Genomic DNA, 26,521 nt, shown 5'->3' with positions numbered 1-26,521 from the left:
TCAACACTAGCTTTTATAGCTAGAGACTCTTATCATTATTACAGTTCTTCTCATTGTTACTTACGCAACAACCTTCCTTGTGAGGTAGGTCAAGCTGAATTTTTTTTAGTGAGCTGAACAAGAAGCTTGAAGCTTGAACCTTCACATCCTCTGACATGATGTGCTTCCCCACACAATTGGTCAATCCCCAAAGTAGTGAGCAGTATTGAATGTGCTGTTCTACTGCAACATCAATGATGTTTTCCCAACCAGTCATACCAGCGTATGCCACTGGCATTATGTAGAGGTCACGTATGCTAGTGCTATGGCAATGGTGTAAGCGGAGCGGTAGCGTTGGATCCTGCCCACTATTTATGCTTTGTACACTGAAAAAATGAAAAGAATAGGCAATAGTTTCTGGAAATGTTTGTGTTACCTATATCCATACAGTTTACAATTCAGGCTGGGATCTGGCAGACCTTACCAAATATATTTGAGTTCAGGTCATGCCAGGCTTGCAAAAGTTATGACCATTTTATGTTCGTTTTGGTTTCAGTCCAATAAAAATGCCAACAAGGCTCATAACCAGAATCTAGATTGTCAGCTTCTGAATTAAAGGCTACTGCAGCCTTCCTGACCAGGTGCTACAGCACGCATCATCCCCAACCAGCCATGCTGGTTGGGGATGATGGACATTGTAGTCTAACACATCTGGAAGGCTGGACTACTGTGTCTTCAGTAGCTGTGTGGGCAGAAGAAATTCAGTTGCTGTATTTTCTCTTCTCATTGCCTCCTTCCTGTCACAGCATGGTTCATCTAGATTTTAGGAGAGGAGCATTGTCTGATAGAATGAGGAGGTCTACTCTGTAGACTGAACTGATCTGCTTTCTTTTTTTACAGGCAAAAGCAAATGGACTGAATGAAGAAAACCCCAGAGCAGGAAGTCTATATTCTTTCTTAAGAACTAAATCAAAATATATTCCCCGAGTTCTGGAAAACTACTAATCAGTGCTCGGTTTTTCTCAGGCAAAGAAAGCAACATTGACATGAAAGAGTGTTGGAAATCTCATCAACCGCTTGCTGGATTGTTACCACAAGTTTGGGTTTATAAAACAAGATATATGATTAGATGAGCATCTAATCTGCAATAAAATACACTATCCAATTAATGTGCACACATTAGGGAACAATTCTTTAGTCCAGATGGGAGAATACATTTATTAATCACTCCTGTGTGCAGGAGCCAAAATCTATTTGCTTTAAGTACAGGAATAATATCAAGTTATTCTGTTGGGAGTATTTGTTTGAATGATATTTAGGGAACGTGACATCAGGTGCAGAAATGTTTTGGAGATTCCCATTTCGGCTCCTACATTTAAACAAAATCAATGTGCTGGCAAGTGGTTTTCGAAACAGATTATTTTCTAATCTGCCTCTAGTTTCTAGTACACGTCCTGGCCAAAACATGAGCTTTACTCAGAGTTCTATTTCATGCCTTTCCAGACATCTCAACAACAGATGGAAGGAGTCTATATATCTTGATGACAATATTATGCCATATAGAATCCAGCTGTGTAGAAGCATATTTATTTAACAAAATCAAGTTTCTAGCCATCTCTGTTTTTTGGGGGGTGGAAGCTTTAAAAATGCATCTGCCAAGGCTCAAAACCCAGAAGATATTTTGACTGCTCATCCTGATTGGATCTAATCTATTTTTCAGTGGGGTTTAGGTGTGAATAACCTTCTGTATTAAAAGTTTAATTCTTTAATCTGGTCTTGTATCAACACCTCTCTTCCCTAGACTTGCCCACAATGCCTTATTCATCCCATCCCACTGCTCTCTTGCTGAAAACTCTTAATTCTGCAAAATCCAGACTTTAAAAATAGCCATAAATGTAATGGCTATTCTTAGCAATAATAGGGTTATTTTTGTTGAAAAATGAATAGCATTTTTATGCATAGAAATACAGATATTTGCATGCCTATACAGAAGGTATATTGTGTTAGCTTGATAAGAGCTGCATTCACATCTTTTCTGAAGGTTTGGGAGTCATGCCACTGGAAAAGGAAATACATCTTATGCTTTTAGGAAAATCAGCCAACAGGGCATGCTCCTTCATGTTCTTCTTGTGAGCTTCCCAAGGGCATCTGGTAAGTCATAGCTGGAGACAGAGGGCTCCAGTAGATGGCTCTTGGGATGGATGGATCACACAAGGTGACCCTTAGGTTCTGTGGTATCACTTGTTTCAAAGGAATTCAGGGCTCACAGAGCAAATGTCATTTGAATGAGCCATGTTTGGAGAAGCTTTGCCATGGTTTCATTGAAATTCAGTAGTAAGGAATAATAAAAAGCTCACAATCTGAGCCAAGTATCCAATACAATTATCTGTCAGACAGGCTATGTATGGTCACGTTACACCAGGGGTGGTATCCTCAGGGGATTTGGGGCTCAATTTCCACCCCCTGGACCCTCCTTCCAGCAGGTTGCACTTCTGTTGTCACTGGGCCAGCAAACATGGCCCCCAAGCCCCCTGAAGTTGTCTACCCCTGGTAATGTCTCAATACATAGACTGTCTGGCAGATTGTTTTATTGGATACTTGGCTCAGATGGTTTTTGCTGTCGCTGCACCACCACATTCGGTGGCAGGGCTGGAAGTGGGGCTGGGGCTGTACAAGAGAATGGGGGGGCATGCAGCCCATGGTCTGTGTGTTGCCCACCCCTGTGAGACACACATATCCTCCTCCAAGCAGCAGAGAGAAATTTTAAACCCACAGAAATCCTGTGAGGTAGGCCACGTCTGAGAGTTCTCAAAGGGTTCATGGTGGCTTTTGTAGCTCAGTGGGGATTTGAAGCTGGGATTCCCACACCCAAACCCGACACCTGAGCCACAATGGCTCTCAACCAGCAATTCTCTTTTAAATGCATCTCTGGCTGAAGACAGATGTAAGATACAAAATGGTAGCATAACTAGGGATGTACGAAAGTCACCTTTCCACGGATTATGTTGATGGTGGGGGGGAAGCGTTCCGTTCCTCCCACCCGGAATCCTCCAAGGCCGGCTGTGCTCCGCGGCAGCTCCACGGAGCAGCCGGCCAGGCCCAGCCACGCCAGAGCCATCCGCAGCTGGATTTCCAGCCGCAGAGGGCTCTGGGAAAGAAAAAAAAACCCAGTGTACGCAAATGGCAGCAGCTACAGCCGCCACCATTTGCGTTCCTTATTTTTGCCGTCTTAATCTACATAAATATTTACATAGACTATGACGGCGAAAAATAAAGGGGAACGCAAATAGCGTAGCGGGCGCTATTTGCGTCCCTTTTTGATTCACCGTTTTAGCCTACGTAAATATTTACGTAGGCTAAAATGGCGAATCAAAAAGGGACGCAAATAGCGCCCGCTACGCTATTTGCGTTCCCATTTTTGCCATCATAGTCTACATAAATATCTACATAGACTAAGATGGCCAAAAATAAGGAACGCAAATGGCGGCAGCCGTAGCCGCCCCCATTTGCGTACGCGTTTTTTTTTTAACCCAGCCATGATAGGCTACGTAAATCTTTACGTAGCCTATCACGTCATTTTTTTTTTTAAACCCAGCCATGATAGGCTATGTAAATCTTTACGTAGCCTATCACATGTTTTTTTTTTTTTTACAAGACTGCAAATGGCAGCGGTGGCAGCCTGTCGGAAGACCAGCCACCGCAGCCGCCGCCGGAGCCACCGCCGCCTGGAAGATCCACCCCAGGTAAATTTTGTCTCAGGGGGGATCCGTGGGGGGGCGGGGGGGGGCAGGCCGTTCCACCACAGAGTTCGGGGGGCCAAATGCACTGGCATTCGGCCTCACTGAGATCCGTGGCGGAATTCTCTGACATCCCTAAGCGTAACTATTTTGGAACAAGAAAATATCTCAACACAAACAGAACAAGCACACTCTGGTACTGCAATAAGGAAGTCCAATGGTTTATTAAAATAAACCCATGGATTTATATTTTATTTTCAGTATTTCAAAAGTTTAAGAGCAGACCAAGTCCAAGTCTATCACCTTATCGATTACAATGAAGAATTAGATATAAAGAGTTTAATGAGAAATATGAAATTCTCAGAGGAGGCAGGATTGATAGCACTTAGGAAATTATTGATGAGCGGGTCAATTCAATCTTATCATCAAATTAAACAAGAAATGCAGCAAACCCAACTTTCCTTTCTTCAGTACTTGCAAGTGAGGGATATTGTTAACCGTTTGTTTAAGAAATATGGCTCCCTGAAAGCTCTGAATCGGAAATATTGATTCACTCCAGTAAGTCACATGGAATATTGAGTGACATTTATAAAATGATTATTAAAATGGAACCATCTAAATGTCAGTATCAGGTAAAGTGGGAAAACGACCTCTCTAGGACAATATCAGCAGAAGTATGGAAATGCGTAAAGATTACGGTACATAAAACAAGATGTTTAAATCTTCAACATAATTTTTTCAAGAGGGTTTGTGGGTGGTACTTGACTCCCCTGAAGCTAAATAGAATCTATGCTGGTTTGAGTGATAAGTGTTGGAGATGAGGTTCAGCAGAAGGAGATGTGATTCATATAGGGATGGCAGAGAATTCTGCCATGGATCCCAGTGAGGCTGGATTCTAAAGAATCCTAAAGAATTCTCAAGAATCCGGCCCCCCAGAATCCGTGGCGGAACGGCCTCCTGCCCCCCCAGCGGAATCTCCCGGGATGGAACTTACCTGGGGCGGATTCGGTGGTGGTTCCGGCGGCGGCTGGTCTCCTGGCTGGCCGCAGCCGGGCTGCTGCAGCCGCCATTGCTGTCCTTGCAGCTGTGATAGGCTACGTAAGAATTTATGTAGCCTATCACGGCTAACCCCCCGCAAAAACCCCTGCATACACAAATGACGGTGGCTACAGTGGCTGCCATTTGCATTCCCTATTTTTCACCCTTCTAGCCTACGTAAATATTTACATAGGCTTTTACGGTGAAAAAAAAAGGGAGCTGCAAATAGTGCCCACTACACTATTTGCGGTTCCCTTTTCTTTCGCCGTAATTGCCTTCGTAAATATTTACGTAGGCTAGAACGGCGAAAAATAGGGAACGCAAATGGCAGCAGCTGTAACTGCCGCCATTTGTGTACACCTTTTTTGGGGGGGGCATGCCATGATAGGCTACGTAAATTCTTACGTAGCCTATCACAGCAGCCTGGAAGGACGCAAATGGCAGCTGCCATTTGCGTCCGCAGCAGCCTGTCCGCAGCCGGAAGTCCGGCTGCGGACGGCCCTGGCCGGCTGCTCCGCAGAGCAGAGCCAGCTGGGCAGGATTCCAGGGGGGAGGACCAGATCGCCTCCCCCCCCGTCGAGGATTCCGGGGGGAGGAACGGAGCGCCTCCCCCCCTCCAGCAGATGCCCCGACCAGAACCAGGTAAGGGATTCGTACATCCCTAGATTCATATTTTTGGGGTCATGCCTAAAAATCAGACATTAGTGGATATTAATCCTGAAAGAAATTAAAGGTATGATAGGATATGATATACCATCAGATATGTATGGTATGTGATATACTATCTGATATACCATCAGACCTACTGGTGTTTTGATTCCGTTATAGGAAGGTTCTGGTAGTGGAGGAGGAGTTGAAATAGTTCTGTGCATATTAATGGGAACTCACATTATTGTTTGTTATAATTGGAAGTAGCCTTCCATCTCTTGACGAGTGGATGGGACAAGGTATATATGATTAAATTAAATAGCATAGTTACAGTTAGGGAAAGGACGCAGCAGGAACATAAATTCATAGAAAAATGGAGTCTGCTTATTTCCTTTTGGAATAACAAGGTCCACGGTAATATTAATCCATATGTAATGCTGGGTATGATTTAATGCTGTTTAAATATTATATTTATGAGGTTTATATTTGATTTATTTGTATAATATTACTAACACAGATACTGTCCTGCTGTAGACTGAGGTTTGGCTGCTTGCAAGCAAGTACGGGGAGCGAGGCCATACAGCAGTCAAGTTGGCAAGCAAAGGGCCAGGCAGGAGTGGTCAAAATCCAGGCAGAGGCCAGAACACTGGCGGACAGGCAGGCAACGGGGATCAGGCAGCAGCAGGAGCGGTCAAGATCACAAGCAAGAGGTCAAACACAGTAAATCGGTCAGGTACGTTACACAGTCCAGAAGCAGGGTCATTGAGCAGTCCGAACAGTCAGGAAACAGAGCATCAGTCACACGGAACGATTCAGGAGGTAAGGTACAAGGCAGGAGCTGGATGGACCGAGTTGTTCCAACCCTGGCTGGGTTTCCAGTGAAGGCTTTGAAGCCCAAAGCCAGCCAGACCCCACCCAGAGCTCAGCTGCAGCAGTCAGAGCTCCCATTCCACAGCCTACTCCTGAGGAGTCTCTTTCTCCCAAGGAGACCTTTTCTGGAGGCGAACACTCCTTTGCACAGGAGACCTGCTAGCCTGTCGCTTGAGGTGATGATGCTCCCAGGGATCGGGGGTGGCTGAGCCTCTGCCTCAGAGGCAGAGTCCCTCTCTCCTGGCAGGGATGACCCTGCAGCCACCTCCCCCGAGGGCTCAGGCTCTTGTGGGTCTGGTGCAGTCCCTGGTCTGGGGTGTCCTGGGCTTCTGGGGCCTCTCGGTCCTCCTCTGAGGAGGACCCCTGCAGTCGGGGCATGACATCAGTCCCCTCCCCATAATCCCTCCCCCCAGACTGATTTGAGGGGCCAGGTTTTCCTGGATATTGTTGGTGGAATTTCCAGACCAGGTCAGGAGCATGGACAATACATCCACGGCATCCACCCAGGAGCGGTTTTCTGGCCCACAACCTTTCCACTCTGTGAAATATTGGAGGCTGCCTCGGTATAGCCGGGAATCCAGAATGCTACCCACTTCAGCTATATCCTCACAGTATCAATATTTATCTACTTATATTTTGAACGCATTGTAATTTAATTGGCGTTGTAGAATGGCTTTGATCTTACTGTAATGATTTGGAATAAAAATAAAAAGGGAGCGTGCTTAGGGTGTGTTCTTCAGATCAGATGTGTGCTGAGCCCACCTTCAAACGTGAACTATTAATCATACTAGCAAACCAAACACTGGGTGGAGGCCTTCTGTCTTGTCCCAACCGGCTGGGTCTTCGTCTTCCCACCAAGCCCATCACTGCTTCCTCTGGCTGGGGAAAACTAACAAAGAGCCCTGCTAATGGGTGCTTGAGCATTCCCTGTTAGGAGGTGGTCATGGACAGGAGGAGGCAACAGCCATAATGAATAACTGAGGGAGCAGGCTGGGGCAAGCGTCTGATCAGCTAGTGTGCTTAAAGGCCAAACTAGCCAAGATAAAGGGGATCCGTGATCTTACCTCTGCCTGTTTTCTTGCCCTGCCTAAAAGCAGCCATGGGGGGAGGAGGATTGGATTAGAACTATGGCACTAGGGAAGTGGGTGTTAACGCCCACCACCACCATTTTCCTGGTCTAAATTGCACCCAAGCTATTTTACCCTCCTGAGGAACAGTGTCAACCCCCCTCTTTCAGTGCTGTTTTGCCAATCGAATTCACATTCTCCCCCTTCAACAGCTGCTTTTAAAAGGGAAAAAAGAGAAAAACTGAGAAATCCTACACATCTCATCCATTTAGTTTGGCCCTCAGACTTCGGGTCTGAAGGTGGGCTCAGATTTCTGTGAACCTGCTCTGTGCTCTCTTTTTCTATTATGTTTGCCTCCAGCCCAGCCTGTGAAGAATATTTGATGATGATTTTCTTTCTTCTACCTCCTGTGCAAGCACCGAGTCATTGCTGACTCCTAGAGGGACGCCGCTTGCGCTGGCGTTTTCATGGCAGACTGTAGCGGGGTGGTTTGCCATTGCCTTCCCCAGTCGTGGCTACCTTTCCCCCAGTAAGCTGGGTACTCATTTTACTGACCTCAGTCAGTAGTATTTCATGGTTCAATGCCTAAACCAGTTCAAGCAAATCAATGCACGCTGGCAACATGCCCCCCCCCCCCAAGCAGCTACCCTTTAAACATGTATTATTCATTATATTATGTCTCCTGAAAGAAGTTTCGGAAAGAAAAAAAAGTGGAAAAACAGTACAGCACATTTGACTGCAGAAGAAAGAAGACGGAAAATCAAATATTCTGTGCATCACTGTATGCTAACAGGTTGGTTTATATCCTTTGAAGCTATGAATCAATGGCTAATTTTCCTATATGATCAGTCTAGAATAATACAGTCAATGAGTTGGAGGGAGACATGTAGGCCATCTTCCCTGCTTGATACAGGAAATCCAGAGCTGGACCATCACCAACAGATTCCTAGCAAGGGCTGAATCTATACATAGCAGTTATACCATTATCATAACTATTGGTACACATGACACCAATGGGCACCAATAGTTATGATAATGGCATGATAATGGTATAACTGCTCTGTGTAGGTTCAGCCTAGCTTCTCTTTGAAGACCTCCGGGGAGAGAAGCACATGGGGGCTGGTGGCTCCACTGTCTGTGGGGTGGTGAATCTGCTCTGGATTTCAGCCAGAACTCTAAAGGAACTATCAAGGTGCTTCTGTGCCTTGGAGAGCTCCTTTAGAGTTCTGACTGGTTCTGACTGAAACCCAGACTGGATTCACAACTCCACTGACATCAGAGCCACCAGCCTCCGCTGCGGGAGAGAACTATAATTGCAAAAGACACTTCCTGATTTCGGAAGAAATGAAAACACCTCAGTCTGGTGCAGAAAAATCAATGTGCCATATGATTTTGGACGCAAGGTAGGATTCTCACCTCTTTGCCTGTGTTCCTGTTGGGTAGTATCTGGAACAGGAGATCCCATCCCAAGCACAGTAAGGATCTCTTGCTAGGCAGCAGTCAGCACAGGCTGTTCCGTACATGTCACACTGATGGAACTTTAGTTGTGCAACGGCAGACTCGGATCCAACATAAATTTGTTGCTGTAAGGAAAACGCCAGTATTTCAAAACAACAGACGGCTACACCTAACATATATTCATTGAATCACAGAATCATAGAATAGTAGGGTTGGAAGAGGCCTGTAAGACCATCGAGTCCAACCCCCTGCTCAGTGCAGGAATCCAAGTCAGAGCATCCCTGGCAGATGGCTGTCCAGCAATGGATCAGCCTATTGATGATCCATTGCTTCAAACAAAGTGGTAGGAGACAGTATACTACCAATATGTATAAAACTAAGTTCCTAGAGTTCTATAGTATGGTAGGAAATGACCAAGATACATTGCTTATTTAGGGAACCAGTTTGCCTGGGAAAAGCATGGTCTCTTCCAACCTGTAACTTGGCTCTGAAACAGGAAGAAAAGAAGGGAAGAAGTGTTGCATTTCTTAGGTTTCCCTTTGTAGCGTCCATAAAATAAAATTATGACACAGGCTCGAAGAAGCCTACTTTTAATTTTTTTTATTTTATTAATCTTTCATTGTGGATTTTTCACAAAACAAAACAACCCGAAAACATTACAAAACCTAAAAAGAAAAAAAAAGTGAAATAAAAATACCAACGTAGAAGAAGCCTACATAAGTTTAGCTTTATCACAGTTTGAGGCCTTTAGAAAGTGAAAGCATAGAAAAGAGGAAGAAGTGACTCTGAGGACACGAAACACAGACAAAGGTGAACTAAGACTAAGGCAAGGGTACATAAATCAGTAAATACCAAGGGTTTAAGAAAAAAAATAAGTTTCTCCTCAGGTTATGCCAGACAGTTTAGAGATGTGTCAACTTTCAGTTAAAACAGGCAGTGAACATAGTGAGAGTGCAATACTCTTGGTGTGGAAATTTGGTTTCAGTGGCCGAATGTCACTGGGAAAAAGGAGTCATAACAAGCAACATGACGGGGACATATGGGTAGATGTGAGGAAGTGGGAGTAAAGGGTACAGTAGCCAATCGTATCACACGTGATGTTCAAGTGTAAAACTATAAAAGTATATGGAATATACTGGGTGTGATCACTCCCAGCAGGGAATTACCTCTCTTAGCAGAAAGCTGTAACTGGTGATGTATGAGTGGTGTGCTTGTACGCTTGTAAGTTGTGTCTGCACCTCCTGTTCTGAACTTGTTAACAAGCACCATGGTACCATCTTCCTTCTATCTGTCATGTATGTCAGTACTTTTTGTCAGTAAAATGTATAAAATGCCGCCGGTCCTGACTGTGTGTTATTGGTTTGAACAACTGCTGTTTAATCCAAAGAGTGGCTGGAAACCACGGGTCTGGTGTCTCCTTGTGGGAAGGGGATTATATGAGCCCATCTGGAACAGGGCCTGAGTTTTAAGGCATTCATAACTGCATCCAATTAATACAGCTATAAATTTAATTCTTATACTTTTCCTCAACTCAAGAATTGGTTTTAGGAGGTGTCTAGTGCAGAAAGTTCAGTTGTATTTATTTATTACATTTTTATAACGCCCAATAGCCGAAGCTCTCTGGGAGGTTCACAACAATTATCATCTCCATATTGCATAAGAGGAAGCTGAGGCTGAGAGAATGGTAGTTTGCCTAAGTCCACATAGTGAGTTTGTGGCTGACATGAGATCTGAAATGACCCTAATCTGCATAGCTCCGCCTTTCCACCTGCATGTCAGCAGATCATCTGCATAACCTTCCAGGGAGGTTTCCATTTTGTGGTCATGCTAGAATGTGATGGAACCATGGAAAACCGGCTTTTTAATATATTGGGATATGGTATAATATATATTGCTGTAAGCTTGGGGAGTGGGTGGGGAAAACTGCTGGACAGGTCTGACCAGGCTCATCCCTTTGTTATGCAACCTACAAACGATAGCAGTGGTACTATTCCATGATATTAGTTCATGTGAATGGAATAGTTTGCCAATTGCTTCTCGATACAGAGTCATTTTTGAGGAATGTTCTGGGTACAAGGAACAATCAAGACATGAGACAGACCTTCCTACACTCCTAGCAAAAGATGAGGCAATTGAGGTGTCTGTGGGAAGAGAAACAGCAGTTTTCAGGCATGCTGAAACACAGAACTGCATTTTGGACTCTGTGTGCTAATGACATTTTGGGGTGCTGGGAGACTCCCTGGAGAGCTGGTATGCAAAAGTGGATGTTGGCTGTGCGCTGGAGTGCTTAAGGTGTCCTTCCCCCTATGTTCAGTGTATATATTTGTAAATAAACACAAATATTACAAAATGCCAGAAATAAGCCTCCAGTAACTTCCCCCAAAGGGGACCCACACCAGGGTAAGTCCTAACTTCTCAGCGCTCAGAGAACTGGGGTTTGAATAATAATATTTTAGATAGATAGTATATTGAGTTTGATCATTTTGCCTCAAAGTGCTTAAACATGTTTTCCCCATGTTTCTCCAGTCGGTAATAATGTTCCATTGATCAACAACTGCATTTTCATAAACTTCCCATTTCAGTCATGAATCAGGAAGATGGCTTGCTTACTTTGCAGTTGATGGTAATCTGGGCCAGAACATCTAAAACAGCTTAAAACCAGCAGCGTGTGTGTGTTTGGAAAAATATATCAGAATGTTTCACAAGGAAGCAGAGCATGAGTATACATTGATATTTAAAATTCCAGACATCACTCAATGAAAACTCATTTTATATGGCATGTTTAGTCGCACAACAGTAGTAAGTCATTTTATAGCATGCTCACACTTTCTGAAGTTGAGGAAAAATCAGCAGCCATAATAAGATCAGAAAAAATGTTGGGGGAGGGGGGGAGGGGGAAGTAGATTTTGAGTCACACTGTAAATTTTACCAAAAAAAAGCATCTCTTTATTTCATATAAATGCTTTGATCCTCATTTAATTTACTGAAATTAAACTAATTTCAATAAGAAGTACTATCAAGTAGATCTGTTTAGAACTGCAGTCTTAATAACACTTTTCATTTAACTGGGCAATCCTATGCATGTTTACTCAAAAGTAAGCCCCACTGTGTTCAATGTGACTCCCATGTCAGCAAGCAAAAGATGCTATTTTTAATGTTTAGTTGTAGTCTCTAGCTCAGCCTTCCCCAACCTGGTGTCCTCCAGATGTTTTGACCTACAACTCGCAGCATTTCTGACCGTTGGCCATGCTGGCTGGGCTGATGGGTGTTGAAGTCCAAAACATCTGGAGGGCACCAGGTTGGGGAAGGCTGAGCTAGGTGCTAACATGCACGTCTTTTCCAGAATAAAACTATCATTTGTGATCTGCCTTGTAGAACTACACTGTTTGCAGATGGAAAGGTCTGCCTGTAAAAGCTGCATGACAGAAATACAACAGAAGCTTTTGTCAGTATCATTGCTTATTGAATCCCTGCCTGCTATGCAGCTGCTACAGGTCCAGGGGCTCACGCAAAAATGTGACACCGACAGATTCCAAGTCGTATCAGCGTCATTTTGAGAATAGGGATGTCAGACTTTTCCTAGGCTCAGCAACCTGGACTTCGTTTTGGTTCCCGCTGCGGTACCCAACTTGATTTGCAGAGAGTTGGGCCAGTTCATGGATTTTCTGGGCATTCTGCACAACTGTTTTTTTGGAAGGTTTGGCAATTTGTGCAACTTTCTGAGCAATTTGTGCAACTTTCTGGGCAATCTAAACAAATTGCAGCCAAATTGCAGAATCTTCGGCCCCCCTGCCCCCAAAGTGCAAAAAAAGACCACAGGAACAGCCCATAGCTTGGCTTGCAGACATAAAGTGATTCGTATTGACCACGGAACTCCATTGAGCCAAAAGAGAACCAGACTGCCTAATGACAGACATCCCTACTTGAGAATGGTTCAGAAAAACAATCCCAGTGCTTCAAGTAAGTAAGTGAGCAAATCTTATAACCTCACTTGCAGAGGGGCAAGTGAGGATATAAGACAGCCAATGTGGGTCCTACAGATGTTTTGGACTACAACTCTCATCATTTTTGCACATTGGCTGTGCTGCCTGGGGCTGATGGGAGTTGTAATCCAAAACATCTGATGGGCACCAGGTTAGGGGAGGCTTATATAGGAGAATTCCAGATGCAACGTATCCAGTCCAAAGGCAGAAAAGGGGGCAGGGTTGATATGAAAAGGAAACTGCAGAAGAGGAGAATGGATATGGAACATACAATAGGGTAGGAGGAGAAAAAACTCGTATACAAGGGATCACACCCTTCTGCTCTCTGTTCAACCTCTTTTCATTTGGTAGTGTGACATATTTGTCTGTCAGTCCTTTGGAGAGCCTCAATTGCCCTGGAGGCTTAGGGGCTCCAGAATGGCCCACCCTAGAAGGCTGTAGCTAGAGGAAGGAATATCAAAATGCAGTTGTGGGTCAGTGGTTGGGGCAGTTTCTGGAACATTTAACCTTGTTAGAAGCCAGATCTTTTCCCTCCAGCAATTTTCCAAATTGTGATGGCTGAATTCTCCTGACTTGCTTTGTTGTTGGCTCCCATCTTTCTAACCTTCCTTTGAAAGCGTTCAGAGAAAGCTCAGGGTTTTTCTGACACATGGGGCTTACTTGAAGGAATGCTCCATGTAGAAAATAATTCCTGCACATGGAAATCTGACATGTCCGGAAGGTTAGGCTAGAACCCTTCTCCTTGATGTGCTGTTTGTCTATATGGCACAATGTTTGTATGGGGAAGCATCCAGCCATATGATGCAGCCTGGACACAGGCTTACCCACAGTGAGAATTAGGCCTTAAACATTCATGAAACAAGCCTATTCTATTTGTATTATCTAAATTATTTTTGCTAGACATGGGGAAAATTTCATTCAGTCCACGTTTTGACGCGAACTTGCCAAATTTGCACTCTCTGAATCAACGTGAAAATTGGAATGATTATCCTTCAGCATTTGCACACCTCTGGATTTTGTGATGCATTTCTCCAAACCAAAAGAAGAAGAAGAAACAATTAAAAATGTGTATATTAGGAAAAAGCGCACACAAAAAATACACATATTAGGGGAAAGTACAGACAAACATGTGCATATTAGTCAAGGGGAAACATACCAAAAAACTTTATATAAGGGAAAACTACTTGCAAATATGTGTATGTAAAAATGCATATATCAGAAGAAATGTGAATATGCATGCCAATTTATCTGCAGACATTTTTTGAAAGTTGCAAACTGATGCGAAAATGGGACAGAACGGACCACAGATTGGAAAAATGGGAAACTGAGAGAAACCAAAAGTGACGAGTTTCCACGCCAACTTCCTTCGAACTAGCTACAGGTGTTACAGAAAGTTAGCTTCCTTCAAACTTTCTACAGGTGTTTCACCAGAGCACGGCCCTCAGAATGCACTGTGATTTTTGCTTTAGATGAAATTCAGTGGCGATTCTAATTTATACATGGCATACGTGATCAAACTCCGAGTCACATAATATTCTACCCAGAACAACACTCACCCTTTTGGAAGAAATTTCTATAGATAAAACAGGAACAGGCACCTGGAAGTGAAGAGATTTTTCTGTGATTTAGGAAACAGATCATCTCTGCAGTTATAATAGCTAAATATTTGAGTGGGCACCTGAGAGTTATTTGTATTTGTGCAAACAATATTGCCTGATATTCTGTCACACAAAATGCCATTGTCCTGGTTCTCAAAGGCTCTCATAAGCCATTTACTGGGTAGAAAACAGCTCCGTGAGATGAAGGAGCAGCATGAATCCCCCTCTCTTCCACCATGCATTTAAATAATGTATGATGTAGGCACTCCATTGGGACAGCATTCGTAGTAGTAGTAGACCACCTTTCTGCCAGAGCCACCAAGGTGGTGTACAACAATCAAAACCCATAAAAATATATTATCTATCTATCTATCTATCTATCTATCTATCTATCATCCATCTATCCATCATTTATCTTTCTATCCATCCATCCATCCATCCATCATCTGTCTTTCTATCCATCCATCCATCCATCATCTATCTTTCTATCCATCCATCCATCCATCCATCCATCATCTACCTTTCTATCCATCCATCCATCCATCCATCCATCCATCCATCATCTACCTTTCTATCCATCCATCCATCATCCATCCATCCATCTATCCATCCATCCATCCATCCATCCATCCATCCAACCATCTATGTGTGGTTGGCTCAAGTGTGTAATCCCCCCCCCATTTCTCTCTCACTTTTTTGAGAAGATATGTACATGTACTTCCATCTGGCATGCTCACATTATTCTTTACTTAAGGTGTACAGTGAAGTAGAACGAAGCTGTACCCACACTTAAGAACCTAAGTAGAGCCATGCTAGATTATAACAAGGGTTCATCTTATCCAGCATTCTGTTCACACAGTGGCCAACCAGCTGCCTGTGGAAACTCCCAAGTAGGACATAACTGCAATACCACCTTCCCAGTCGTATCCCTCAGCAACTGGTGTACATAGGCATACTGCTTCTGATGCTGGAGGTAGCATGTAGCCATCGGGACTAGTAGCCATTGATAGCCTTCTCCTCTATGAATTTGCCTAAACCCCCCGCCCTTTAAAGCCATCCAAATCGGTTGCCATCACTACACCTTGTGGCAGCAAATGCCATAGTTTAGCTGTGTGCTGTGAAACTTGTCTGTGGGATGTGAGTATAATAAACAACCTTAAAAAAAGAGAACAGCAAATACTGTTGGAACAACGTAAACTTTAAAGTTACTTTACATTGCTTTAAACATGGCGCCCTCTGGATGGTTTGGACTATAACTCCCATCAGCACCAGACAGCATGGGCAATGCTCAGGGATTATGGGAATTGTAGTCCAAAGATCTAGAGGGCACTGTATTGCCTACTCCTGCTTTAAACTGTATTTGCTGCAGTCGCAGGTGCTTTCCGGGGCCACTTTGCTCACAGTGCTGTGCTCCGAGGAACCTTCCTCAGTGTGGCACTGCGGGGCACGATGGCCCCAGAAAGCTGGGTATCACCTTTGCTGCCACTGATAAGTTAGCAGCAAAAAATAAAAATAGGCCAGCAGCAGAGGGAGGAGGCAACAGCAGGGGTGACGGTGGGTTTGTCCATGTCAAGAACTGCAATGTCTTGCACAAGCCCTAAACTAGATAATTTAAGCAGTGATCTCTATGGTTTCGTGCATAAAACTCTTTTGTTGACCACAGCATCCTGTTAGTTGAATGCTGGAGTGCACAAATGCGAACATAAGCACCTAATAGGAACAAGAAGGCAGTGAAACCTGGCGGCAGGGCCGTCATTTGCTTTCTAGCACCATCAGCATTTTTTTGCAGAAGCAAAACCCTAATGACCTTAGGTAGGAATTGTGTTTAGATGGGAGTGCTCACGTTTGACATTAAATCATCCAACTGAAAATACAGAGAGCAATGGAAAAAACTGGTGTTTTTCATATCACTGGCAGACAGCTCAGAAGACTGCATGGCAGTTGTTCCTTGTTTGAGCTCAGACACAGCTGTTCCATGAACCATATATTACAAGAACATATTGCATTTTGGTGTGTCTCCCTCACCATAATGACTCATACCAGTTTTCTTTTAAGCAAGTTCTAGAAGCTCTATTGGAAGCTGTGCTTTTTGCCAATTATTCCCCATACTTAAGGCCTTGCAAAATTCAAGTGTCATCACCATCATTATTAATATTGTTTAAGTTTCGGAGGGAGTAATATTGTTTCAGTTTCGGAGGGAGTAATCCTATGGCCGCTAGTCAGGATATGAAATTTTCCAGGAACTGACCTTGGAGCCTGCACTCCGAGGTCGGTTCCTGGAGAACCAACCTTCCCCCCTTCCGTGCTGCCTCGCAGGCAGAGCGGAATGGCCTCATGCTACGCGCTCACAAGAGGAGCGTGGAGTGGCCAAAACAGGGCGTTCCAGGGCGGGGAAGGCGGAAATGCTGGTATGACACATCCTATGTGTCATCTGGCAGCCTCCTCCCCCGTTCTGCCTTCTGGAATCAGCTATCTAGCTGCAAATGCAGGGCAGAAGAAGCGCGGAGGGAACAATCCCCTCCGAGTTTGGAGGTGGCCACCTATCTCCATAGGATTGTGCCCTTAGTCATTGTTCTCTTTAAAGAAAGACCCAAGGCAACTTACAACAAAATTATTAAAACATACAAAATATAAAAGAGCTAAAAACAATTTCCATTAAAAATATTAAAACTGCTGCAATCAGGGTTGCAATCTTGTGTCCAGTTGGGCTGCTTAAGAGCACAATCCTGTGGCTGTTTAGATAGAAAAAAGTCCTACAGTTCTCAGCATTCCCCTGCCAGCATGGCTGGCTGGGGAATGCTGGGAGTTGTAGGACTTTTTCCTGTCTAAACAGGCATAGGATTGCACCCTAAAACCCATTTCATCAATTAGCTTTAGGTAGCCTCAACTGTGTGCTGGACTGATGTCTTTGTAGTTAGATGAGTGTCAAAAGACAGACAGAGAAAAGTACTTTACCTTGAACACTTGTAGTTCTTCAAGAATCACTTCTTCCATCGATTCTGTGTCTTGGTTGTAAATTGTAATGACTTTCAGTACAATCCCATTATCTGTAGGTGAGTTTAAGGACAACAGCATCCAAACAGGCAACTTAATACTGGTAAGAATTTTTATTTGTCAACTGGCAAAGGACAAAATGCTTTTACACTAATATGACACCCTCCGCCTCGGGAAGTATTTATATTGGTTTAGATCTAGATTTAGTCATGCTTAGGGTAGACCCATTGAAATAAATGGCTCTTAAATTAGTAACAACCAACTTGTCCCATTGGTGCAGAGTGGTAGGCGGCAGTATTGCAACTGAAACTCTCCCCACGACCTGAGTTCGATCCCAGTGGAAGCTGGGTCTCGGGTAGCCGGCTCAGGTCAACTCAGCCTTCCATCCTTTCGAGGTCGGTAAAATGAGTACCCAGCTTGCTGGGGGGAAAGGTAGTCACGACTGGGGAAGGCAATGGCAAACCACCCCGCTATAGTCTGCCATGAAAACGCCAGCGCAAGCGGCGTCCCACTAGGGGTCAGCAATGACCTGGTGCTTGCACAGGAGGAACCTTTCCTTTCCTTTCTGCTCTATGGTTCCATGCATAAAACACGTTTTCTGTCCATTCTAAAATATGAAAATACAAAACACTAGAAAATATTTAGTTGATTTCAGTTGTTCAAAGCTTCACATAAGTTGTTATTATTATTAGTTATCCCACATTTCTTCCAAGGAGTCCAGTGTGGCATACAAGTTTCTCCCCCTCCCATTTTATTCCCACAACAACCCTGTGAGGCTGCTTGCGTTGAGAGATAGTGACTGACTGCCCCAAAGTCACCCAGTGACCAAAGTCATTCAGCTTCTTGGCTGAATGGGTATTTGAACCTGGGACTTCCCAAACCTAACTCAACTCTCTCACCATCACACTGTGCTGGCTCTCCTAAAAAAAAAAAAATCTGTGCCATCCCTACAACACTTCTGTAAGGTGAAAGAGTCAAGACAGAGAGAATAGTCGCGTATCTTGGAATTGCCAGTTCACAACCTGGACACTGGGCATACCCCTTTAAGTCTGCTAAAAGGACTTAAAACAGGAAAGGAGAGAGCTATGGCTCTCTGCACCCTCACCTGTGGTGAGTGGCACACATCAGCACCTGCTCATGATAGCAAGTGAGGAGGTGGGACAGGTGACTGGGCCCCAGAAAGTCTTTTCTGCTTTAGGAAATTTAACAGGCCATGTCTGATGTTTGGGATGGGGGTGGGGGGACACCCTGCTAAAGCCACCCAGTTGAGTTCATAATTAAAGTGCGTTTTGACCTGGGGACTTTCCTGGCTCACCGATGTATTTACCTGTTACATTTATATCCTGCCTTCTCCTCCAAGGAGCTTAAAGCGGCATACACGACCCTCCTCCTCTCCATTTTATCCTCACAACAACCCTGGGAGGTAGGTTAGGCTGAATCCCAGTATTGGGAAAAAGGTGGGATATTATTATTAATAAGGCTGAGAGTCAGTGACTAGGCCCAAAGTCAGCCAGTGAGCTTCACGGCTGAGTGGGGACTTGAACCCAGCTGTCCCCATTCCCAATCCACCACTCTAACCACTACACCACACGGGCTCTTGTGTTCAATGTTCACAAGTGAACACTGGCTGGGGAGGAAGCAGGCAGTGGGCATCAGGTGGAGGGCAGCATTTAAGGTCTTGAGTCAGCCAGATCCCATGTGTAGCCATTAGACTACGATTGTCGAGACACAAGTAATGAACCTGAAAGTCACAGAAATTATGTCACCAGGGTGGGTTTCGCTAAAGTCCCTTTAAAAGAGATCAGTTCTGGAAGATGCAGAGAGGTTAACACTCCTAAAACCTCTAGTTAGAAAGCACAAATGCTACAGATGCTTGCAATACATCTTCAAATTGAGAAAATGGCCCCATTTACAAGCCTCTGACCAAATAACAGGGCTGAGCATTCTACCTCAGCAAAGAGTGATGGACTAGGTTTTAAAGCAATTGGACACTAAAGTGATCCTACAAGCATTTATGCTATTCTGCCCCCTCATATTTCACGGCACACATGTCGTCAATAAATATGAGTCGCATCCAGAGTTCATACCACTTAATTTCCTATGATCTGAAACATTTGTTCAAGTGTAGGAAATAATAAATGAACATGCCAGCTAGATCAGTTCCACTAGCACACAAACACATTTGTGTGGGGAGTGACCTTGAAGTAAAATTTGGGGGAGGACAAGGCTTCAAGGAGAGGTAACAGATTGGGAGCCAACGGCCCCTTTGCTGTGAGAAAGGAGTTGTGGCCCTGCCCATCTCAGGGAGAGATATCAAAGGAATATCAGACTTATTGTCAGACAATGGACGTGCACTCCCTAAGCTCATGGGATACGGCAGTCACAGGGAGGCTGGGGAGAAAACAGGAAGTGAACATTGGCTGGGGAGGAGCAGGAAGTGGGCATCAGTGGGAAGGCAGCATTTAAGGTCTAGGCAGCCAGGCCAAGGCAGCCAGGCCAAGGAAGGTTGCTCTACAGCTTGTTGCAGGCCTGGAAACTGAGTTCTTTTTAACCCCCTTCCCTCTTTTTCATTTACCTGTCCCAATAAATAAGACGTCGTATTGCCCATCTTCTGCTTCCACTCTGTCTACCGCTATTTGTTTGAATTTATATTTCCCATCTGTCTTCACAAGAACTGGTCTTTTATGAACAGGCATAACAGGCTCATACATCAGTGGATGATTTCTAGCAAAATGGAGGGCGTCATCCGGGTACTCTTTGGTGTTCCCATACCGACCTCCATTCACTTTACTGGCACACTGTAAAACAGAAAGTAGATATGATTACGATACTGATAACTGGTTAGGAAAACACTTTTATGATACTGGTAGTTGGTTATGTGGTGTAGTGGTTAGACTGTTGGACTGGGACTCAGGACGTCGAGGGTTCTAGTAACTACTTGGCCATGAAGCTCACTAGGTGACTTTGGGCCAGTCACTGACTCTCAGCCCAACCCCAACCCACCTCACAGGGTTGTTGTTGTGCGGATAAAATGGAGAGGAGGAGGATAATGTAAGCCACCTTCGGTTCCTTGCAAAAGGAAAAAGGGCAGAATGTAAACGTAACAAACAAACAAACAAAATAAAAACCTGTGTAGGGGGCAGAGGGCTGCACGCACTGGCCCAACACCAACACCAACATCCCCATCTCTGCTCTCTCCATTGCCAACTTTTCTGTGTTGAGTGGGGTCTGAAGGGGGTGTCTATGTGTGTTCGCTTGAATGTGCAGGAGCCTCTGAGTCCTGAACAACTGAGAATCCTGCTTCATCAGAGTCCTTCATTGCACAGGACAGACTTCCTGAACCTGGCACCCTCCTCCAGATGTGTTGGACTACAATTCCCATCAGCCCCAGCCAGCACAGCTGATGGCAGGGGATATGGGAGCTGCAGTCCAACACATCTGCAAGGAGGCACCAGGTTGAGGAAGGGTGGTGTAGAAAGTTCCACTGGGTTCCAAGTGAACATGCATACACGCCCCCATCAGCACTTCCTCTGCATACAGGAAGGGTGGGAACAGAGATGGCGGGGCTGGGGATGGTAGGGCAGGGCCCTTTGTCCCCCACATAGATTGATGTTGTTTCCTGTTCAGGCATAACGTCTGACTAGGGCTATTAAGGCATCCAGATGTGGACTGAGGTTAAGATATACCCTAAGCATCACAGTTTGAGAAAATAAATGGAATGATTTGGCTTTTTAGTTTCAACAATAAGTAGGTGGGAAGTAGCACCTGTGTGAACCTTTGAGATCAGTCTGGAAGTTAATTACTACAGAATCTGTTGCAGAGGCCAGAAAAACTGTCGAAAATAAAGCAGCTGTAGAACCTTGAAACTGTGGGACATCCTTGTGACCTGTGGTGAATAATGGTACTTCCCAACTACTTTCCCTCAAAATGTAACTTCTCTACAGAAATGTTACAGACAGTAGCATTATCCCAATCTCCACCCCAAATGGCTACCAAACCTAGAAAGGCTCTCTCTGTCTCTCCTTGCCAGAAGGAATACAATATTTTATGGAACTGGTCAACACAATGTATTATATAGGCCTGAGAAACAGAGAGGTTGATTGTCTACCATTTCCAATGTGGAAGAAAGCAAAGCAAATTGTGTGTGCCAAAGCAAAGCAAATTGTGTGTGTGTGTGTGTGTGTGTGTCTGTGCATGCATCAGTCTGTCTATCTATCTCTATTTAGATATATGAATGGAACAGCAACATTTGCTACCAATATGCAGCTCAATTTTCTTAGATTTCAAAGGATGTCATGGGGTGGGAGGAAGGGATGGGTGAGTACTAGTTCCCCTCTACTCAGCACTGGTTAGGCCTCATCTTGAGTGCTGTGTCCAGTTCTGGGCACCACACTTGAAGAAGGATGCAGACAAACTGGAGAGGGTCAGAGGAGGGCAACGAAGATGATCAAGGGACTAGAAACAAAGCCCTATGAGGAGAGACTGAAAGAACTGGGCATGTTTAGCCTTGAGAAGAGAAGAGTGAGGGGAGACAGGATAGCGCTCTTCAAGTACTTGAAAGGCTATCACAGAGAGGAAGGCCAGGATCCCTTCTTGATCATCCCAGAGTGCAGGACATGGAATAATGGGCTCAAGTTACAGGAAGCCAGATTCCGGCTGAACATCAGGAAAAACGTCCTGACTGTTAGAGCAATATGACAGTGGAACCAATGACCTAGGGAGGTAGTGAGCTCTCCCACACTGGAGGCATTCAAGATGAGGCTGGACAGCCATCTGTCAGGGATGCTTTGACTTGGATTCCTGCCTTGAGCAGAGGGTTGGACTCGATGGTCTTATAGGCCCCTTCCAACTCTACTATTCTATGATTCCCCTCATAGCTATACTATGTCCATGTTTGTCTTCATCACCCTAAACATAAGAACATAAGAAGAGCCCTGCTGGATCAGACCAAGGGTTCATCTAGTCCAGCATTCTGTTTACACAGTGGCCAACCAGCTGCCTACAGGAAACTCACAAGCAGGGCATGAGTGCAACAGCACCCTCCCGCCCATAAGATATAAACATCTTATAAAATGAATACCACATAGGTGTATGATTCAGCCCCTTCCTTGCATGTGGCCATGGATGCACACATTTCTCTATGTGTGGGAGGGGGGCCAGTGGTAGGGCAACCCCTTCCACAAACAAGGACAGAACATATCCAGAGGGGACAGAATTACACCCTTCATCAGCAATCAGATGTCTCCTCCCAGGGTTAAGTTCATATACTGTGCAATCCTATACATCAGAGATGGGGAATCTGCGGCCCATGGGTCTAATCCAGTCTGCCAGGGATCCCAATCTGGCCTACCAAATTTCCCCAGATGGCCACGCCCCCTTTCCTACCTCACCAGCAAGCATCTGGTTACTCTGCATCACCAGTCAATCTTCAGGTGTTTCCCTGGGGATTCCCCTGCTTTCCCCAATCATCTGATGGTTTCCGCTCTTCCTGGACACTGATCAATTTTTCTAGGCTTTGTTTTTGTTCCAGATGCAATCGGCACTTTCACCACCCATTCTGGCTTTTTCACAGCTTCTTTCCTACCCTGACTTTATTTTTTGCCTTGCAATGTGGCTTACTTCTCCATAGTCATGTACCGGACTGAGCTACTATTCTGTGGTTTTCTTCTGCTGGGGTGATGAAACATGCAAAAATGTTTGCCACCTGCCTGGGACATGACCCTGTGGTGAGATAATGCAGCTGAGTAGCCATATATTTTGCAGAATGTTTTGGGGGGGATTTCTTTGGTCCTGCCCCATTTCGCTTTTGGTCCTGCTTCCTTTGCCTTTGGTCCCACGTCTTTTCCCTTTGGCCCTGCCCACCCCTGGAATGTGGCCCCCAAGAACTTCTCTGAAATGGAATGTGGCCCTTGGACTGAAATAGGTTAATCAACCCTGCTATACATGTCAACTCAGAAGCAAGTCCCATATTTTTCAATAGGACTTACTCCCAGGTAAGTACATATGGGATTCCACCTACTAGTGTTAAAATAAATGCATAATTATCCTGAAAAGGAAGTCTTAAATCTTTTGATAAAAGTCAAGGATAATGTTCCCCTAACTCATTATGGATTCTTCTGTTCAAGGTTGCCTCATGCTCTTTAACTGGAACCATTTAGGATTCTGCTTGAAATATTTTAGTAATCATTTATTTCCTCCATGGCTCTTGAAAACAGTGTGGTTTTGAGAAACATTTCAAGCACAGCCACGGTAGCAGGCTCTCCCCGTTTAAATTGGATTTTCAATCAATAAAGTGAAATAAAATACTCTTCATGTTTACTGGAAACATTCAGTCTCAACTTGCGGCAGGACTGTAATTGACACTAATAAACTCCTGCACTTGTCAAACGAGGCAGTGTTTATTTTCCTTTTCTTGGGGCTTGGCTACCCTGAGCTATTTGCTCTGTGTTGGGTTTGAAGTGTATTTTCTAATCAGCCAGCACTGGAATTTACGCTGGCTCCTTGTCATAAAAGGCAAAGCACGCGGCTTTTAGCAGAAGCTCAAACGTCTGGTTTTCCACGCATGACCACAGCCAACGAAACAGGAGTGCCAAATCCTGTTGAAAAGTTCCAACCCGAGCAAGATTTGAGAACATAATATTTAGCTGGATTTAAAAAAAATGTATTTCCCCCTCCCCCAAACCAACAATGAAATGGCTTGGAGAGTAACTAGCCCATCAGCGCATTTGGGGTGGGTATTTCATAGTCCTCTGGGATCGCTTTGTAGTGCCGTTTTCAAAAGAACCACACCAGGAATCAAACAATCAAGTCGGCTGATTAGAATGATGCCAACAGCAACAGCGGAAGGTCTGCCAACCTCTGGGAAGGATTTACTATAGAACGTATCCAATTTTTCTACCCATTTGTTTCTGCTTAGGCAGAGGAGAGGTCCTCTGATTGAAAAAGGTGACACTGCAGTATTGCACCTTGGTGGAACTTTGGTGCACGTCCTCGAACCCAGGAATGCAGCAAAAATATCTAAGTCAAGGAGTGGGCATTGGAGAACGCAGTCGTCCTGCCATAATTCAAACTCCTTTGTCATATGTCTTCCTATAAATTTGCAGCTGAGAACTCCCTTAAAAACTTTATAGCAAATGCCCAACATTATGACAGGGGATAGAGTGGTGGAGGGCCCATGTATTGTCCTCCATGGATGGACATTAGGGACAAGCCTCTGCACAGAGACACTTTGCTCCCCACTCCCCAGCTCTCATGATCGGACACAACCTCTGGCAGCTCTGGAAGGGTGTGTGATGTGCCCATCTACATCAAAAGCCATGTGCAGACAGATCAGTGAGGTGTGAAAGAGCACTGTGACACAGAAGTGACAGTGTATGTGCACTGGTTATACATGCAGAAGTGTACAGACAGAGGTCAGAGAACCAGTGATATTCAAGGCCACCTAAAAACACTCCTTTCAGCTCACTCCCATTTTCATTTTCAACCTGTTTTAGTCCATTGACTAAAGCGTGAAAATGCGTCTTTTTTGGAAAATGTGCCTTTTAAAGTGTGTGTTTTTAAAAACAACATACATTTTTCGAATGCAATCACAAATCCAGGAATTTGCAAACATTTCTCAAAAACATGCTCCTGCTCGCAAACAGCACTTGCAAACAGGAACAAAATTTTCATACATCCCTGCCTACAGGTCTTCCTTCCTGGATCAGGGCAAGTGCATCCATCATCATGTAGGGTCTCTGTCAGTGGAGGTTCTGCTGACAGAGATCAAGTTTTCTGCCCACCAAAATCATGTTCCAAGTGCAAAGCTGTACATTTTTCCCAGAGCAGTGATTGACAGCTATTTATTTATATGGGAGAAAGGGTGGACTCAGAGTTATCATGATGGGGACTAAACCTTCCAGTTGCACCTGGTGATGCAGTACTTACCAGGATTTGTCTATTCTTAAAATACAAATAAAATAGTGCTCCATTTTATCATAAAAACTAAAAACAAACAAACTCTTGAACTTACCGATCCAGGTCTTGGGTATGGTACTTTTCCTTCATACACAGACCAGTGGTATTCAGGTCCTTCTTTATGAGCATACGGTCCATTAAAAGCTGCCCGGATACTAGCCATATGATAGACACATACAGCATAACCTCGGAATATGTTACTACAAAATTAAAATCAAGGAAGACCATAAAGCAAAGTCTCCAAATGGAGTATAAGTGGGCAGTTGAATTAGCCGTACAGAAAAAAAATATGATGGAATAAAATTGAAAACCTCATGAATGGGCATGAACTCTTGTTTTCATTGCCAGCTCATATAACCGCATATGTGCTCTCTTGTTATGAATCAAACATCTGCAGATTTGGAAAGGGATGGTCAAGGATTTTGTTTGATCCACACTTTTATGTGAATCAACTCGATTTATGCTTCCCACTGAACTTAGAGGGACTTGCTTCTGAATAAATGTGCTAAGGATTGCCTTGTAAATTTATTTGTACATATGTGACATTTAATACCAGCAGCATGATTGGAAGATATTACCTGCTCACAGGTAGAGAAAGCTGATCACAGTGCATAGGACAACTGTCTCCTCCATTCCTTATCTCCATATTTCTCTCTCTTTGTCCCTTAAGCAGATGATCTGCTCTAGGATTTGGGAGAGGGAGAAGCTCAACAGTTAAGTTGTGAGATTGAGAGATCCAATGATAAAGAACAGAGGAGAAAGGTGTCCAGCACCTCCAAATATTGTGTGTGTGTGTGTGTGTGTGTGTGTGTGAGAGAGACACGTCATGACCCCTCCAGCCGTCTTAGCCTGTAGGCAGCAGGCAGAGAGGGTTACTCTGGCTAGTGTAATGTGTAGCCTGGCTCCAAGATGTCTTTGCCCTGGTCAGATGTTAACATGTTGACTTTCTCCCTAAAAAGTAGTAATAAGAGGAGTGACAGTGCAAACCTATGTGTATCTACTCAAAAGTAAGTCCCACAGAGTTCACTGGAATGCACTCCCAGGTAAGTACATACAGGATTGCAGCCTAAAACAGGCTCATGCAAGACCTTGACTCACGCTTCAGACAGGCTCTTTTGCTTCCTGAGCTGAACCAGCATTCCCTCTAAACCCAATGGAACCAAAGCCACTCTAGAGTGAGGCTTCCTTAGTGA

General features: G+C 44.4%; 1 protein-coding gene across 3 annotated transcripts in view; it reads right to left on the bottom strand.

Annotated features, from left to right (window-relative positions):
- Positions 1–26,521, bottom strand: part of SEMA3E (semaphorin 3E) — a 252,483-nt gene that overhangs the window by 15,323 nt on the left and 210,639 nt on the right. For all 3 annotated transcript variants that reach the window (XM_084811194.1, XM_084811195.1, XM_084811196.1), the window contains exons 10-14: positions 25,384–25,528; positions 19,948–20,170; positions 17,334–17,425; positions 14,337–14,378; positions 8,756–8,922 (exon numbers count right to left, since the gene is read on the bottom strand). In XM_084811194.1, coding sequence (XP_084667320.1) covers positions 8,756–8,922; positions 14,337–14,378; positions 17,334–17,425; positions 19,948–20,170; positions 25,384–25,528 — 669 coding nt within the window. The remainder of the gene's footprint in view (positions 1–8,755; positions 8,923–14,336; positions 14,379–17,333; positions 17,426–19,947; positions 20,171–25,383; positions 25,529–26,521) is intronic.

Source organism: Heloderma suspectum, chromosome 7 (genome assembly GCF_057233095.1).
Source record: "Heloderma suspectum isolate Gila_16-S chromosome 7, 16-S_ref, whole genome shotgun sequence".
NCBI classification, from domain to species: Eukaryota; Metazoa; Chordata; class Lepidosauria; order Squamata; family Helodermatidae; genus Heloderma; species Heloderma suspectum.
The sequence above is the reverse complement of the archived record's forward strand: the minus strand, read 5'-3'. Positions and strand labels throughout refer to the sequence as shown.